We start from the raw sequence: 18,175 nt of genomic DNA, 5'->3' as shown, positions 1-18,175 counted from the left end.
TTTAGTTGTTACTTAATTAACAAATGACACTATTTGTATTATATCTCTCAATTCCCTTCCAAGCGGTGACACGACATTGCTAAACTCCTATATGGGCAGCATCCTCAGGGAAAAAATAAACTCCACAAAATTTTGGCAACTGCATTCTTTCTCTTACCATGAAACATGATCAGCCAGCATGCAGAGGCACTATGACTATGGCATCTGCTTTGCTGTACATACCTCAGAGGTAAATACATATGATAACTGCTATGGGCTAGTGTTTCTTCTCACCCTCAGTCAAGAGTCTTGATTGTGAAAGACTATATTACACTTACATTAAAAGGGTTGCACCTGGCAATTTCAGTATGCTCCCAGCATCATCTGTACAGGTAACCTACAGTTCACATTGCTTTTTTGTTCAGGTGAATTTACTGTTGCTGTATGTTGTGAGGTAGACTGACACAAAAAAAAAAAAGGTTTTCATCATAGACTGGGTAAATTCTCATGGTGGGATCAGCCACAGTCTGCCTCTACCACAAGTTTCTTCAGCCAAAGCAAAGCCTGAGAATGAAGACTGTGACCTTGAGAAACATAATGGGCAGCTTTGGTGTCAGAATCTTTCTCTAGTAGCATTTTCTCTAAGAAATTCCAAGCATTTGGGTACTCAGTTGTTCTCATTGTGGGTAAATGCTCAAAAAGTAGAGCAGTTAAGGTGTGGATGGGCTGTCCCTCCCAGCATCCCTTTGCACAGACAGCATTTTGTGGTCATGGAGAATGACAAGAAAATAAACAGAGAGGCATGATGACAAACTGGTCTCATCTGTGCAGGTGTAGAGAATAAGGGAGCCACAATCATTGTATGCTCCTTATGTTCCTTCCACTACTCTCTGCAACCAATTTAAAAAATAATAACAAAAATTAAAAAAAGAATGCTGAGGTTGGACAGAATGCGCTAGCTATGGAAAGAAGACTCATAAATGCTTTTGTTTATCATTTCTGTTTATATTTAATCCTCTGGAGATTACAACTGATTGAAGAACTATTGCTTTTGTGAGAGGTACGTGCATGACAAGAATTACAGTTGCATGCTGACAGAGTTACTGGTCTAAAACAGAAAAGTAAGTCACAGCGGCGTATACCATATAGACAAATGTCTCTGAAATTGAAATTAGTGACCAAGTATCTACCTGAAGTTTACAAGGGAAATTTCAGAACACCATGGATTCCTAAACTGGTAATCTGGGTATCATAGTCAGCGATATGTCTCCTTCACTGACTCTGTCCCTACTATCACCAAGCTATCGCAGTGTCTAGAAGAGACTTTTATGGTTTGGTCCTTAGATTTAGCCCAGAAAATGTATAAGTGCAGTTAGGTGGGAATAGGAAATACTGAATTTGTTCATCTCCAAAGATGCAAACGAAGAGATCCTCAATGAGCTGTGAGCATTCAGGATGAGTTTCAACACACACTACTCCTGGATGCACTAATTAGGCCAATATTGTGAACAGCTTTCCTTTCAGGAATTATTTTCTTCCATCATGATGACTCATTCCTGTCATGTCCATTCTTGCCATCTTGGTTTTTTAGGCAGCTGCCCAGGAACATCAGCTTGCCTCCAAACAGGGGAGTATTAGTGAAAGCACATCTAAACCATACTTCACAAATTCCACTGCTCCCTGCTCATTTTGAATCACATTTTGCTGACTTTGTCAGTTTTACTGCTTTGAGACCTGGAAATGTTGATGATCACCTCAAAGTCCAGGGTAGTGTCAATCCACAGTGAGTATAAATACAGCGGGATGCAAGGTTAGGAAATTACACTGATGAAAAGCCAGGGACTACAAGTTGGCATACAAATTAAACTGTATCTTTTTGAAAAATTTATGGAATGGAACCAGTAAAGAACATTAATGCAAGAAGAGGAACATTTTCTGTTATTTGTGGAGGAACAGAAAGGAATTGCCTTCTGGATTCTACTCCTTCTACTCCTTCCTTAATATGCAGTGCATCAGCCTGGCCCTGAAACGAAATGCCAACACTATTTTGATTCATCTACAGCTGAAATTCCTGTATTTCTTTTATTCTCTCATCCCTCTGTGTCATAATTCTTCAAACAGGTTATTCCTGAGCTGCCAAACTCCCATCTGAATGAGGGAGGAATATCAAGAACTACAAAGCTGTCTTTTGCAGGTGCTGCCATCTGCCTCATGGATCAATAAATACAATTGGACAGTGAACTGAGGTCTCTCAGCTCACTCTTTTTATTTTACTTCTCTGCATTTGAAGAACAATTGGAAGGGGAATCTATTATGTTTGGATAGAGCTCTGTTACTACTATATGGAGTTAAATTATGGCTGCATAGTGACGCAGACTTGCTCCCTAGGGAGATAGGCAGGAGGGTAGGAAAGGAGCCCTTTCAAATGTGGTTTCATAAAGTATTCAGCCAAGACATCAGTTGAAAACTCCCAAACCACTTCCCCAGTGGGAATTTTGTCATTTGCTGCTTTGAGAATGGACAGCAGCAAACATGCATTCAAAAAGAATTCCCATCAGGCAAAGAAATGTTAGCAATCTCTCCACCCCTTGTGTTTCTTCTGACTGCTACGTTCAAGGCAACACTCATGTCAAGTCACATGCATTTTGCTGTTGTACATCTGCAAAATGTGCGTATAGAGCAGCTCCTGTCATCCCGTAATTACTGGATCCTGTTTTCCCAGAACTTCATGTGCCTTAGACCAAGTCTCTCCCAGCAGCAAGGAACAGGGGAAGAAAGAAGGCAACAGAGGAGTGTTTAAAAACTGCTACTGAGAACTGCTCTCTCATTCGCTGTCTGTGCCAGTGTGACAGGTTTGACTTCATGCCAGCATCTTATATTACATCCAAGTTACTTAAACCTTCGAAGGATTTCTGCAGAATTTAGTCTAGGATTGTTCTATGCTAAAGAAAATAGAGCACATGTGGAGAAAATTAGGCAAACATCTATCTTTTTTTATTTATTTTTGTTATTAATTCAGTTGTGCCATTGCATGGAACTGTTGTAGGAAACTCTCCTAGGACCTGCAAACTGAGATCTTGCCATTCGGAGTGCAGACAAGCAACAGCTGAAAAAGAGAAGGAAGAAAAAAATCATTTTTGCTTTGAGCAGAGGCAGTGTCCTGTGCGTTCTGTGCCTTTCTAATCTTTTCACAGCAGCAGATGCATTGCTCAGGTTAGCTGCTTTCCTTTTTTTTTCATGGATGAAATAACAGCAAATTCACAGGCTGTCTCTGGCAAGCATTTTTGGCTCCCTCCTACTCTGTCTGCAGTCTCACTGTCAGAACACTCAGGGAGCAGAGCCTCATGCTCCGTAATTTATCTTTCTGCCCATCCCACTCTCATATCACTTTGCAGACGTGATAGGTGGTGGTAGCAGTACTAGAAGAGCTATGTGGTTTTATTTTGAATGTGGATTTTTTTAATTTTTTATTATTTTTTTTTTTCCTGGAGAATGTTTATTAACCTCTCATTCCTTTGCTTCAGAAGAAGAATGGAAAGTTCCAGTACCAAAGGAAAAAGGATTAGGAGTTTCTTTTAAAAACAGGGGGAAAGGCAAGCTTTTGTGGCTTTGGTTTTGCATCATTTAGGACTAAGCTGCAGAATGTCATGCAGGGACTGCAAACTTTCATCTGCACCTGTCTATGTCTCCACTGCAGAAGTGATTCTGTCTTCCAGCAGAATGACCCCACCTCCTCCTTTTGAATCTACTGTGCGGGAAAGGCCTTTCCAAAAGATGCCAGCATCAGCTTGGCATCCTCCCACTGGTCAATCAGTTGCAGAGATGGCTCCAGGAAGTGCCAGCTCATCACCAAGCAGTGCATCATCACCGAGCAGTGTGTCTTCTGGAGCTTATTGTTCAAGGCTAGATGTTGTCCTGGCACACACAGACCGGAAGAAAGATTTTGGGAACACCACTCACGGTGTTGATCCTTCTGATAAGATATCCAGGTTTTCCAGTCCTCCCAGAGACCCTCAGGGCCGTGGATATGGGGGTTCTGGCACTTGGTCAACACCTGCATCTTACAAGCAATATTCAGAAAGAGATAGAAGTGTTCATCCTATTTCTCCTGAAAAAGACAATCCCTTGAAGCTTGCTGTATCTTTGCCCTCTGATGTTCTTTCCTGCAAAGCTCCATCAAGCTGGACATCACGCCTAGATGTTGATCTGTCTGCTATTCCAGCTGTTTCAACACTCCACAGCAAAAATCGGCAGGCATCCTTGGAACCTTGTGATTCTCTCCCACTTCAACAAGGCTGTAGTCAGTGTAACGTCCAAATGCCAGACCTCCATGCTTCAATGAAGCTTTACATTTCAACTTGCAGCTTGACAGTAAAGCCTTTTCGAGCAGATTCCCGTGGAAGCAATCACATTCATTCAAGTCTTCTCATGCCACAATTAGAGAAGGTGCCTGAGACACCGGCAGGTCTCCCAACAGGATCCCAGAAAACAAAACCAGTCTTTCATTCAGGTGGGTCTCCAGCCCTTCAAATCACAAGGTTTCATGTGACTTCCTCTAAGTACCCTGGCTTTCCCCAGGAGTCTGTCTCCAGAGATATCTGGCTGTCCCCTGCTGCACTGACTGGAAGAGAAAATCCAGCTCATGGGAATGAGGTCACAAGCAACAACTTAGATCCAGAGCTGATTGTCTTTCAGAACCACCCTTCATCAAGGCCGGAGTTTGGGAAGGCGCCATGTGATGGGCTAACACCTGCTCACCACAAGGTTTCCAAAATCACCCTAATACTTGCCACCCCTTGGACTGCAATGCCTATCCAGGTGGTGAGAGAATTTAGAAGAAGCCCAAGTCCAACAATCTTCATCAGAACACATGATTCAGATATAGCTGGTCCACCTCTTCACCCTGTGGGGATTGGGGCTGACCTCTCTTTATCAGTGAATCCAGTTTGCTGTTCAGGATTGCTTTCCACCCAGCAGCACTGGGCAAGATCTGGTTTGAGGCCTTCCCAGGAAACGTGCACCCTAAAAAGCGTATGTCCTGATGACCTTTTGACAAACATACCAACTCACACAGCGTCCTCAGCTCACAGGCACACAGAGGGTTCGTGGTGTCCATCTATCGCTGTCAACATTGCATCCTTTGGATCTGGGAGGAGAGTGGTGAAGATTTCCATTCCATTCTAGGAACATTTGCAAACATATGTTTTAAGTTGCGTTAATCAAGGCCATGCGGATTCCTTCATGTATGCTTCCTGCACTGTTCCTACTACCTGTAAGATGACTTAAGGGGCAATCAGAAAGCTAATCCTGTTCCGCTGTCACCAAGGCTGCAGTTGCTGCTTGATCCATCCTAAATGAAGCTGAGCGCTCTGATCTGATCCAGCACTTAACAAGCGTTTCCTTTTAACCAGTTGGGTACTGCTGTCAACTTAACATGCACAATGCTGTGAATGTACTTACAGGTTTTGCATAATTGGGCTATAGTGCTCAGCGCTTTGAAGGTTCAAGACTTTAGAGCTAAGAACTGGTTTTCCTTTCTGCTGGTCAGTCTAGGACCTGGGACAAATCCTCAGTGTAGTTTTGCTTACATTATTCTGTTACACTTTTTATTTTCTCATTTGTCATATTGTGCTGTATTTCTAAATGGTTAATTCATGGGCTTGTAAACTTTTAATGCAATCCTTGTTTTTAAAAGCCAGTATATTTAAGTGTGCAGGAAGAAATCAATTTTCCCTTTGAAAAAGAGAGATACCTCCCTTTCCTGAGGGAAAAGAGAGGAATTTAGTTTCCATTGCTTGTCAAATTTGGACGTCCTAGCAAAGTCTCTAGTGGTGAAACTAAGGGGATTTTAAGAGGAATTTAATCTGCCTTTGGACAAATGTATTGTAAGTAAATATTTTAATGATAATGTTGTAAGGGCATGGGATTCTGGTCTAACACCTACTGCTTACAGGATAGGGGCAGAGCTTGGGAATTTTGATGCATGGGATAGGTCAGAGGATGTAACTGTAGAGCACTTAAGGGAAAACAAACACTGACTGGTCTCTGTATTCCTCCCATATACCTTTCCAATACCAGATAATTATATTCTCATGCAGAATAGATAGCGGGGGGGAGGGGGGGGGGGGGGAGATAAAATTAAATACATTTAAAATTAGAATTCTGCATCTGTATTGTGAAATGAGAGGCCAACAAAACAATGATGTCATTATGATAGAAAAGGTGCATGTTTTTTTGTTTGTTTGTTTGTTTTATAAACAACTTGGTGTGTTTTGTTCCACTTATAGCAAAGTATCATACTACAAACATAACTTTTCCTGGAACAAAGCATAGCGTGACTTAGTCATGAGCTCTATGTTATCTCAGTATTAAGTACATGTATTTACTTTGCTAAAACAATTGTAACAATTTTTTTCTTTTTGTTTTGTATTTACTTTTATCAGAAGAACTTCAAATCAAACCTTCTTGTTGTCATATGTCTAGGTAGAATTTGGACTCGATTACACGCTTGAAGTGAAAGCATTTAAGTCTGGGAGTAACTCTGGCCTTTACTGCATGCTTAGAGATGAAAAATTTTCAGTGGAGTTCCAGCAACCTCAGCAGCAAGCCCAGGGCAGGCAGTGGGGAGCAAAATATGTTAAGCTTGTTATACTGTGAAGAGCAGAAGCAGGAGAAGGGAGTGGATTCACACAAATACTTAAAATATTTTTTTCTTCTAGAAACATAAAAATGACATTTCTTGGAAGACAGATTTCTTACAGGACCATGTCAGCTTCCATTGTGTCTGTATGAATGTGAAGTTGTGCCATCCTGAGAGCAGAGTTATCCTGAAAACTGAAATGTTTCATTTAGTATTTCTCTAAAAGGTAGAGCAGACCTGTGCTATCACATAAGAGTGTATATGGTACTATTTTGCTTAAAAGGAACATCTGTTTTGAGATGCACTTTACATTTAGTTCTGTGTTAACTCATACAGAAGAGGTCTTATCGTGACAGCATGGCTGAATCTCTGCAGTTAGCTCAGAAATAGTGAAAAACTCCATTTGAAATAGAGTTAAAACCTCCATTTCTGTCCTTCACATTGTTAATAATTTGGCTATTTTTTACATGTTCTGTTTCAAATCTCAGAAATAGCCAAGTCCATTTTGTGGTTTTAAGTGTCTTTGCAAGTCTTCACTTAAAAATGAGTCCGTTATATAGCAAGTGGACAAGTCTTTGGTGCTTTTTGTGGCTGACAGTTAAATTCCTGATGATGGGCTATGATTCAAAATGGAAACAAACTTGAAAGAAAGTTTATACCTGCTGTGTACTGTGGGAGACCTTGGTAGGTTACCTGAGGAGAGCTATGTGGTGTTTTTGTATTTGAAATTAACACATCACATTGAAAGCAGGAGTTTGGGGACCTGTCTTAGGCCATTCCCTGTGCCAAATAGTGATGTAATTGGCCAAGGGCCAACATCATGGTGTGGGAGCCAGTTTTCATGCTGCTTTCAGATTGGTATAACAAATGCTTAAATGAAAAGTATTGCAGTTCTGATTCTAGCAACTGCTAGAGTAAGATTTCTGTTTAAAGGACAAATGGAAGCATTTTATCTCATCAGTTTGCCAGGTAGCAGTGCTTGTGCCGCTGGGGTTGGTTTCTTCTAAGCACATTGTCATAGCCTCTCCTGCAATGCACACAGCCATTTTTCTTTTGCAACGTTTTTCAGTATTAAAATCTGGGTTCTCGGGCGTATTTACGTGAGCTTCTACTTTAGGGACCTGGTATGAAGTTTTCAGAAGACAGAAGCATTTTTTCCACTGCTGTAACAGCTCAGGGAATGGGGCTTTGAATGCTCAGTATTATTTGTGTACAGTGATTTTCAGTAGGAGCAAAGCACTGAGCACTCCAGTGGCAGCTGATTATGACTCACTGTCCCACACCCCTGATCTCAAATGCCTCGGTTCTCCTTTCCAAGGAAAGTAACCATCTTTACCAGTAGATGTCCCTTGTCTTTTTTCCCACCACAGATTATAAAAGCAGAAAAACTAATGACTATTCTTTCATGTATCACAAAGTTTGCAGTTTCTGCTAACAGTTACTAAATAAAGGTCTTGAACTGGTATGTGGAAAATTAACAGAATTTTCTTTCTCTTCAGGCAAATCTTTTTTTGACAAAAAATGATAGATAATTCACAAAATCTGAAAGAGAGACTACAGTGCCTTTAGCTTTTAAAACACAAATGTAGAGATGTAGTATGTGCCTCTGTACTTATATACAAAAAACAGGAATAAGTAGATTCCATAGATAGCTTTTTTTTTTTTCCTCAGTGTAAAAGCGGATGTTAATTATGTGTGAAAAATGGATGTTAATTATAAGTGGCTTAATACAGCAGTAGAACAAACAGACCTAGAGTCTGCATGTGGGGATTTTTTTCTTCCAACAAGAGCAGAACAAACTTTAAAAACACTAAAAAAAAAAATCTGCAACAATTTCCTACACCCGATGAGTAGGATAGATCAGAATATTGAAGTTTAAATCACAAAATATCTGTCTTCTGGTGGGATTTGTATTTAATAGAGAAGAAGTATTATTGATAATGTATTTCTTTATGCATCCTGCTGATTTATGCACCAGATTTACTAACAATGTAGGCCAGTTTTAAGTGGCCTTCCCCTCTTCCTGGCAGTGATTACTGTGATGAGATTTGCTTACCTGTCTTCTGGTACTTCAAGTGGATTAGTACAGAGTAGTTCAAACATCTGGTCAGGCATGATATTCTTCTGTGTATTTTTCTGTATGTGCAAAATATTCCTCTCATTAAGTACCAAAAAATGAACCAGGAAGTCAGGCCAAGTCTAGCTGTCAGTTCTCTAAGCCACAGTTGCCGAGGAGAGTGAAGTGGTGGTGACGATAACAAGGTCCATCAACCAGCTGGAGGTCACAGTGACAAGGCAAGGTAATGAGAGCAGTCTGGGCCATCCATAAGGGCCAGCCTCAGGCCTCCCTTCAGTGCAGCTCTGGAAGGGCTGGGACCAGGGCTGAGCTTCAGTGGGGCCCTCAGGTGGGAGCAGGGGGACATCCAGAGGGTTCCTCTGTGTTTTGTGTCACAGATTTGCCTGTGTTCTTTAACAGTCCTCTTTTGAAAATATTACCTGTTATGTTGTTTCGCTCATTCTGTTCTGTTTCTTTCTGTGCTGCTTAATTTTTTCATGCTACATCGCTGATCTCAAACCTTTCTTCCATCTCTGCACTTTACCCAGCTAGTTACTGGTTGGAATTTCTCATCTTTTTCCAAATATTTATAATTCCATTAGCTCACAGAATGGATCACATGGTGCCTTGTCCAAGCTGAAAAATGCAGTCCCCTGTAGGAGACTGAATTTCAAAATTCTGTTCATTTGTGTTCACTACATTGTAAACCTTGTCCAAAACCAAAATTTTTATGTCTCATCAGAGCATACAATTGTTTTTTGTTGTTGTTTTTTGTTTGTTATTTTTCTTGCCATTGTCTCACAGTTAAATACGGGACGTAATTGTGGGCAATTAAATCCACTGGAAAAGCATAAATGCTTACTGACCTGCAGAATATCTTCTTCATTTTTTTTTTTTGTTACCAATACATAAATACATTGTTTTTTCTTTTGCATCTGACAAAATATTAACTAGTGACACAATGTATGTAGTAATTGTGTAATCAATTTTCTTAGTACCAGGAAGGAGTTAACAAACACCGTGGTGCATTAGAGATGTACATGGATTAATATAAAAATGTCCTAATAGTGTTAAAAGGGAATAGAGCAGAAGTCAGTTTCTTTAAAACTGCCTTTCATCTTTTATACTTAGATCTTCTTATGTTAGAATGTGACAGGATAGATAGTAAATTAAATTAGTGCACGCAAGTTGGAAAAAAAGTCCTGAAAAAATAACAAATGTAATGCATTTGGTAGAGGTGCAAGTTATGATGTTTTTTCATGAATAATCAGCTGAATAAATACAGGATAAAGACAAGCTGGTCTGATAGCAGTTCTTCTGAAAAGGTTCTGGAAACTTATAATAGATTACAAGGTGAACTTGAGTTCAAGGTATTGAGTAAAGGATAAGCACCATACGCAGATGCATGAGGATGATTACAGCTTGAAAGGCAACAGCAGTTCTCTTCTGCCTTCACTACTTTCACTATGGCAGCCTCAGCCAAGTATTGCATAAAGTTGTAGGAACAACATTTCAGAATAAGTGGAAATGGAGAAAACACAGAGAAGAGCAATGAGAACAATTAGAAGTCAAGAAGACACAGCCTTTGTGGAGTGATTGATCTTATCAGGGTGGCTTTAGACTAGAGAAGATAGAAATCCAAGTATTCAAAGAGCCTACAAGTACATGCAAGACTGAAGCAAATGTAAAAGGAATCATTTCCTTTCTGTGACGAAGAGGGCAACGTGTAATGAGGTGTAGCGTTAACAATGCATTTTCAGGTTAGATATTTGGAAAATCTTGTTAATAGGAAAGGTAATGAAGCAGTGGAATAAATTGCCATGGTAGACTGCAAAGTCTCTGCTATTGGATATCTTCTAAGAGGAAACCATACAGACATCTATCAGACATGCTTTGGATTACAAGAATTGCTTAGACATCTTGAATTCACTGCCAGCCTTGTGGTTTAGTGATCATGGTAAGCAGTGACTGGTCGCTTTACTTAGTTGGGCCTGCTATTGTATTTTTTGCTCAATACCATGAAGCTCTACTATTTCGTTTCCAATTATCAGCTGTAGAGCTAATATCTCCTCTCACATTTGTGAATTGAGATTGTGATATTTAATCCACTGAGAAAAATATTAAACGTTTTTTATAGGTTTATTTGAAAAGCAGTGACTTCGGGAGCTCTGTAGATGAAGTAGAGCAACTGATTAGAAAACATGAGGCTTTCGAGAAGCTACTGGCATCACAGGATGAGAAGGTATGGTAACCAAACATGAATATTCTACTTATCAATGAGCTGGAATAATTGTGTGTTTGTTCTTTTTGTTTTGTTTTTAAATATGGCAACAGGTTAAATTGATGAACAGGTGTGATATGCCTGATATACTCAAGCCAGAGAAAAAATAGGGAATCTTACTGAAATAAGAGGCAGAGGAGTGGAGACAAGTACTAAACCATCCATGCCCAAATCCTGTCTATATTGTCTTGAAGTAGACAGGAAAACCACTTAGTAAATCAAATACTGGGACGTACCAGAACAGATATTTTAAGCAGACCATACTGCATGTTATGGATACCAGAAGTTTCTGCCTTTTTTCACAGAAAAACAGTGGCTTTTAAAGCAAGTAAAATACAGTATTTCAAACTGGATGGTTTGACTTATTATTCAAATATATATTTTTTATATAATATCTGTACCAAATTGTCTACGTTCTTTGCGTCTATGGAAAAGATGCTGAATTGTTCACCCATACATAAAAGAATCTGCCTGGCAGTTGGACAGCAGCTGTAATTCATCCATGCTAAGGCTAAACTCTCAAGCCTGGGGCTGTGCCTGGCTTCCCCAGATGGAATGAGCTCCCAGCCCTGTGCCAACTCCCTGCTAGGCTGATTGTTCATGTTGAGAGCTATCTCCCAACACCTGATTTCCACAAAGTAATAAAACCTAAGCATCCATGAGGGTCAGGCTTGCTCCATCACTCCTTGCACCATTTTATTAATGGGAAGGACTCCTATAGCAACAGTTTTTTTCATCTATGTAGCCATGATGTGTTACAGAGAGCGATAACAAGGAAGTTGTAGATGTGTCATAGTACCAGGAGAGGTTGGGGGAAATGCTGGTAAGCCTGTCCCTGACATTCTTGGATCTTTCCAGCAAAAAAGACAATCTTTTACGTATAGAAAGGAGCCTGTTTTGGTTGGTTTGTTTGTTTGTTTCAAACATAAATGTGACTTCAGATTTGTTGCCTTCTCAGATTATGTCTCTTCAAGAACAGGCAAGCAGGCTAGAAAAGGATGGTGGACTGGATGGGCTACAGATACAGCACAAGCTAAACACCATTCTTGTGAGGAAGCAGCAGATCAAGGACCTCTCACAGAGCCGGAGAGACAAGCTGCAGACTGCTCTTCTTCTAGCACTTTTCTACCAGAACTTGGCAGAGGTAAGAGGGGTTTAGACTGGTATGAGGATTGAAGGGAGGGAAACTGCCTACTACTGTTGAATGAAGTGTTTGTTGTTGCCAGAGATTAGATGAATTGATAATCTGCTCTGGTATGGCAACTCATTGTACTTCCATGCTTTCAAGCAAAGGGGTAGGTGAGCTACTAACATTGCTGTTACTATACTATCATCGTGGAATTGTGCCCGTTAGAGCCACTTTACACATCAGGAGCTTTGCTGAAATAAAGCTCATGGAAAGGTAACTGCCAGCATATGTTTCCTTTGGTAGGAAAGAAAGGGATGTCAGAGTAAATACAAAGTGGAAACCAGCATGCCAAGGGCACCAACCTTTACTAGTGGATGCTCACTGAAGGCCTTCAAAACAGTGCTGTAAGTGAGCATGGCTCTTCAGCTCCTGTAGGCTAGTCTGCAGAATATGTTAGTCTCTGTCTTCTGTTGTGGCCTTAGTGCTGTAACCAAGTAGCTCAACTCCTGGCACCACTGTTGGAAAAACATAACAGGTCAGTCTTTTAAAGGGCAGCACAATGTGTATGACTGAAAAATGTGCTAGCATCCAGTGTGCTGGCATAAACAACAGCAGACAGACCCAGAGGGACACTTACAAACACTTGATGGTATGGTAAACACTCCTTCTGCTTCTTTATCTTTTGGAACATCCTCCATGTTTTATACAAAAACTGCTGGTACCTGTCACCTCCCAGCCCACAAAAAAGGCACAGGTCCTGACAGTTCAAATTAGGCCTTACCAAAGGCCTGTAACACATTTGCTGCTGACAACCAAATTAAAAACAAATGAATAAAAAAGTCATCTAAGGAATAAATGGCTGCTAAATTCCATTTGTAGCACAATATATTTGGCACATTATATCTCGCCATTTAGCACAATATATCTCACCATAATAATAAAATACTTAAATACTCTCTTTGGCTACACTAAAGAGCCAGAGTTGCACTCTGCTTTTTTAAATAAACTTCATCAGGAATGATTTACACAGTCAAATATTAACCTGTATTACTTGGTCATACCTTTCCTATCACATGAACCAGCCTACCAATGACAGCTGGTCTACCTTGTGGACTAGCAGAGGGGAGTCGATGAACTGGACAGTGCATTGCACAATGCTAATATTTTCAAAAGAGCAATGTACCTCTGATGGAAAGGTCACATAACTGCAAACACCCTTTCTGGTGGAGAAATTGTGGCTGCCCTCCTAGAGATACAATCAACCCTTTGGCTAGGAATACTTCTTCATTGCTTCCCATCTCTGTAATTGTCAACAGTGCTTGGGCTGGGGTCCTCCTTCATTCTGTTTTCTTGAATCACACGCTTCTAGCACAGCGTCTGTCTTGTATAGTGAGGAGTATTTCCCTTTTCTCAGCCAATTACTCCACATTAATTTAACCAAGAGTTCTGTAGGGAGTTTTTGCTCTCAAGCCACTTGTTTAGTCCACTGATCTAAATTCATTGCCTACCACTGTAGAATGTGAATGCCACCAAGGAATTAAAAAAAAAAAATTGTGGTAATATCTCCCTTCCTCTTTGGTGAGTAGAATGGAATGTTTAACTTGATTGTAGTGATGTTCTGGGTGTGTATGGGTTCATTTATGAGCATAGTCCCCAAAGGAAAGTTAAATTGCAGAGAAGAGTTTTGAATATACTTGAGAAATCAATGAGGTCATTGCTTATTTTTACTTTTTGGGAGAAAAAGTCCCATAACTCAGATCCCACTCCCCCAGAAATTCTCCCTCCTGCAGTCATCTGAAGTAATTTCTGTTGATCAGACTATTATTTTATTTTTTTTCTGTCAGCAGAAAGTAATGATCGTTGTCATGGTTAAAAGTCTCCTGGTTACTTTCTAGAAGGAATTACACAGGCAGCTACACACATCAATAGCAGGACAACATAGTCCATAGTTGTTGATGCCAGAATAGAACCCAATGTCATATGGTCTACTTAGAAAGCTAAACTAGCTGCTGCAGTTTGTACCACTTTCAGGACACGGTACTTTGTTTCTAGACAAAACCTTCAGTGACTTGCTCAGGAGATCACGTGCTTGCAGCTCACAGGGTAGGACACACTGTCCTAGAAACTGTCACTCTTGTAGTCCCGCAGAAGTTAGACTTCTAGACTATCCTAGACTGTCCTAGACAATAGGACAGTCAATCCTATACACCTCAGTCTTAACATAGAAGGCAAATGAGCAGATTGCTACTTAGAAATATATGTATTTATGTAAGTTGTTGCAGAGGAAAGATCATAAAGTTGGAAGTCGACTTCTAAAGTCATCTCTGAATTTTAAAGTTGACTCTGAAACTTGCTCATTATATTAGTGGCACTTAAATTGCTTTCCCTTTTGCCCTCTGTACAAGAGAATAAATAACATTTACTTATTTGTTTCAGAGGAGTGAGAAAGAATTATAAATGCTTGGAACATGCACAGCTCTGTATATATTTTGAATATTTCTGTTATTAAAAATCAGTGTAATTTACAGTTTATCCTTTTGAGATTACAGCAACTGACATTTTGAAAATGTAGATTTCTAAATCGATAGCAGACACACTTTTTTTTCTGAGTCCCATAGAAATAAGGCTGTTCCCATGTACCTACACTGAGTATTACACTGGTCTCACTGTCCTTGTCTTCAATAAAGTGAAAATGTTTGTCCAGTCAACCATAAGGCATTTCATAGAAAGATATTGAAAAAACAGATCAGCCTTGCTTTACATCTGAATATGGACATGGAGCCAGGAGAAAGATGTCTTGCTCTCTAGAGTCATCCTAAGTAAGCCTGAGAACAAATCAAGTCACCGAGAATGCAAATGTGATTTTTAAAGTTTTGTTCAGTCTGCCATTAAGCCCTTACTTATTACAAAAAAAAAAAAAAAAAAAAAAAAAAAGGTAGGAGAGAAATCACCCTTTGCTTGCTTTGCTTGGCAGTGTACAAGGGATCCACTGGTTTCTCAGTCTAACTGCATGGATGAGCCTCTCCCATTTAACAGAGAAGTCAGTTAAATTGACCTTAAAGTGTTAATGTGTGGCTGGGTAATGGGAGAAGGCCCTAGCTTGTGGGGAGGGTGTCAGAAATGAAAACAGCAGATGACAGTTTGCTGTCCCGGGCAACCTTGACATAAGGAATAGGGCTGCTGTGTGAATCTCTAAATGTACTTCAGAGGGAAATGTTTTCTGGAGAGTGTGCTGCTAGTGAAAGCTATTTCTGTTATTGTTTATAGAATTTCGGCAGCTGAAACAACACTTCAAATCATTAATTAACTGAGAAAATCTTCCAGTTTTCAGTTCTTGCATGTGTGTAGAGCATTTCCACAAGGACAGCCAAGACACTTTGAAACTGATGAAGCTGGCTTCAATTTGCTGTTCTTCTGTAGTCAAAACATTTGGGTACTTCAGTGGTCTGAGGACAGTGGGATCAGTTACAGTGCATGTTCAGCTATGTGCTTTGATGGATAGAAAATATTTCTGTCAGTGCTAATGCTGAAGTTTAGCTAACTTAAAAAAAAAAAAATGCAGTAAGGTCACTACCCTGTTGTCCATTTTATTCTGCATACATTTAAATCCCCTAAGAAAGAATTCCCTAAGAGAAGCATGTAACCTGTGCATTATTAGTCCTCGTGATCCACCTGATGGTCTGAATCTGATGTTCCTGACTAGAATATTTTGAATTTTATGAAGCATAAAAACAAATAGACTTGTATTTGCTTTCAAACAAACTAACTAGTGCTTCAACACATCAGGAAAGCTTCATTGCTTCACATTTTCCATTTAGGTCTCAGAACATCTCTGAAGTCAAGGGAGTTTTAGCACTGTTTTATAGGCAAGGCACAGAATTTACAAGAATCTTAATCTAGTTTATAGGTAGGTCAACGACAAAGATAGGAGATGAAACTCAGAGCCCTAAATCCAAAACCCAGTTGTCACAAGCTCATTCTAAATATGTCTACCATGTTAATATTGCATATCTTCTCAAGGATCCTCTGTATCTAATCTAGAATATTGACTAATATATTTATGGCTTGTGATAAAATTTGGGGTATGCAAGGAATTTTTTCATTATTATGGTCAGATAAAAATTATTTTCATTCCTACCTGCTTTTATTTCCTGTCAAGTAGAATAGTTCAGGAACTGGAAAGCTATCGTGTCTGTCAGCTCCCAGCTCAATCTTCCTAGCCCAGACATAAGCAGTTGCATTGAATAATGACATGTCTTGGGAGGAGGCCCCAGGATGGCATGTAGTTGTCATGCTAACTCAGGTGTTTCACGCTGCTGCAGGCAGAAAACTGGATCAGTGAGCGCATGCAGAAACTAGAGGATCCTTCTGTACAAGACCCCAGCAATCTGCAGGACAAAATGAAGCTTCTGCAGAAACATCAAGTCTTTGAGGCAGAGATTCTAGCGAATGAAGAAATCATCACAGCTGTTAATAAGGTAACTCTCGCACTCTGCTAGTGTTTTTAGATTACTGCAGGTTATCTAAGATGGAATGAGAAAGAAGAGTAACTTGTTCACCAGCTCTTTATCAATTTTTCTACATGTGAGAAGAACCCAGTTTCTATGCCATGGAAATAGAATGCCATTAATTTACAACAGAGAGGTATCTTAATTTCTCTCTCCAAGGGACTCAGGGACTTCCATCTTTCCTTATTGTCCACATAGAAAGACGTCACCAACTTCTTCCTTGCCTGGGGTGATTACTCCTATAAAAGGTAAATAGGATTTCACGCCCAGTAGCTGAACATACTCATTGATACTGGAGAAATCACACAGTTGAAGGGCACAATCATCTGTAATAGCTCCCTTTGGCAGGCAAATACTTAAATCTATTGTTCTTGATTCCCTCCAGACATAAGGCATTATTGAGCTTTATTATTTGAGACCTGAGAAATTGCATTAGTAATTGGTTGTGCAGGTTAGGAAAGTGAGAGTCTTTTTAGAAAAGTTATGTAACATGGTAATTGTATTAAAAATCAGTAGTAACCATCATTTCTAACCCCCCTCTCTTGAATGTGAAGAAAGGAGAAGCCCTGGTATCAAAAGGCCACCCAAAATCAGGGGAGATCCGTCACCAAGTCCGCATGCTTCAGGAGCGTTGGGAGAAGTTGAAGAGAGCTGTTGCTGCCCGTGGAAAGATGCTGGAGGATAGCCGGGATTTCCTGGAATTTCTCCAGAAAGTGAACCAGGTGGAAGCCTGGATCAGGGAGAAGGTAAATGAACTCCAGTACTTAACCCAAGCAGTGCACTACAGTCTTGCTATCTTGCAATGAATGTGCGATAGATGTCTCATCTTCCAGGACATTTTCTTCATGCCTTTTGCATGAGAATTCTAAAAGCACACTAGAATAGAAGGGACTTGAAGCATTTGGCAACTGGCATTGAGTTTCATTGTGTATCAAATCTGAAAGTTTCTTTTTGTAACAGTGAAAGAAGAGCCACTTTATCCATCAAGTTTTCTTTCAGAGGCTGTTTCATAATCAGTAAGAGATTGGAAAAACAGTTGGGAATAAGTCTCATCATTATTCAAAAATCAGAAGAGACTACTTCAGAAGTTGTACGTCAATGATTTATAGAGAACATCACAGAACTTAACTGCATCAGCATAAGCACTGGGATGTATTGTGTTTTTGTATTCTTATCCTGAATGTTTGCCTGTCTGCTGCTTCTTTCCTCAGGAAGTCATGATTAACATAGGTGATGTGGGAAATGACTACGAGCACTGCCTGCAGCTCATGAAAAAGCTGAATGAGTTCCGTGGAGCGACATCAGGGGTAAGAAGTGTTTTCCATGCCTGCTTCCACATTCCTTGTAAGGCTTGAAGCAGCAGTTAACTTTTCAACCCAGCAACATATCCAGGTAGTAAATACAGTTCCAGTACCCTGAGGAGATGAAAGATCAGGGAGATAGGTAGCATTACCAGTTTATAAGCTATTGAAATGGATACTGGTTTCCATCATTGTGCCTTCTGCTTTGATGTTGTCTAAACAGAGCCATCAGGTGCTTGTGATGCAACCTAAAATTTTGAATTGCATTATGTTGCTGAACA

The 18,175-nt window shown here is 40.0% G+C and overlaps 1 protein-coding gene across 1 annotated transcript in view; it reads left to right on the top strand.

The window, feature by feature from the left end:
* The window catches only part of SPTBN5 (spectrin beta, non-erythrocytic 5), a 105,512-nt gene that overhangs the window by 53,692 nt on the left and 33,645 nt on the right, over nucleotides 1-18,175 (top strand). The window contains exons 38-42 of the mRNA XM_027458500.3: nucleotides 10,813-10,917; nucleotides 11,915-12,100; nucleotides 16,408-16,563; nucleotides 17,148-17,339; nucleotides 17,805-17,900. Coding sequence (XP_027314301.1) covers nucleotides 10,813-10,917; nucleotides 11,915-12,100; nucleotides 16,408-16,563; nucleotides 17,148-17,339; nucleotides 17,805-17,900 — 735 coding nt within the window. The remainder of the gene's footprint in view (nucleotides 1-10,812; nucleotides 10,918-11,914; nucleotides 12,101-16,407; nucleotides 16,564-17,147; nucleotides 17,340-17,804; nucleotides 17,901-18,175) is intronic.

The sequence above is a fragment of the Anas platyrhynchos genome, chromosome 5, assembly GCF_047663525.1.
Source record: "Anas platyrhynchos isolate ZD024472 breed Pekin duck chromosome 5, IASCAAS_PekinDuck_T2T, whole genome shotgun sequence".
Taxonomy (NCBI): Eukaryota; Metazoa; Chordata; class Aves; order Anseriformes; family Anatidae; genus Anas; species Anas platyrhynchos.
The sequence above is the reverse complement of the archived record's forward strand: the minus strand, read 5'-3'. Positions and strand labels throughout refer to the sequence as shown.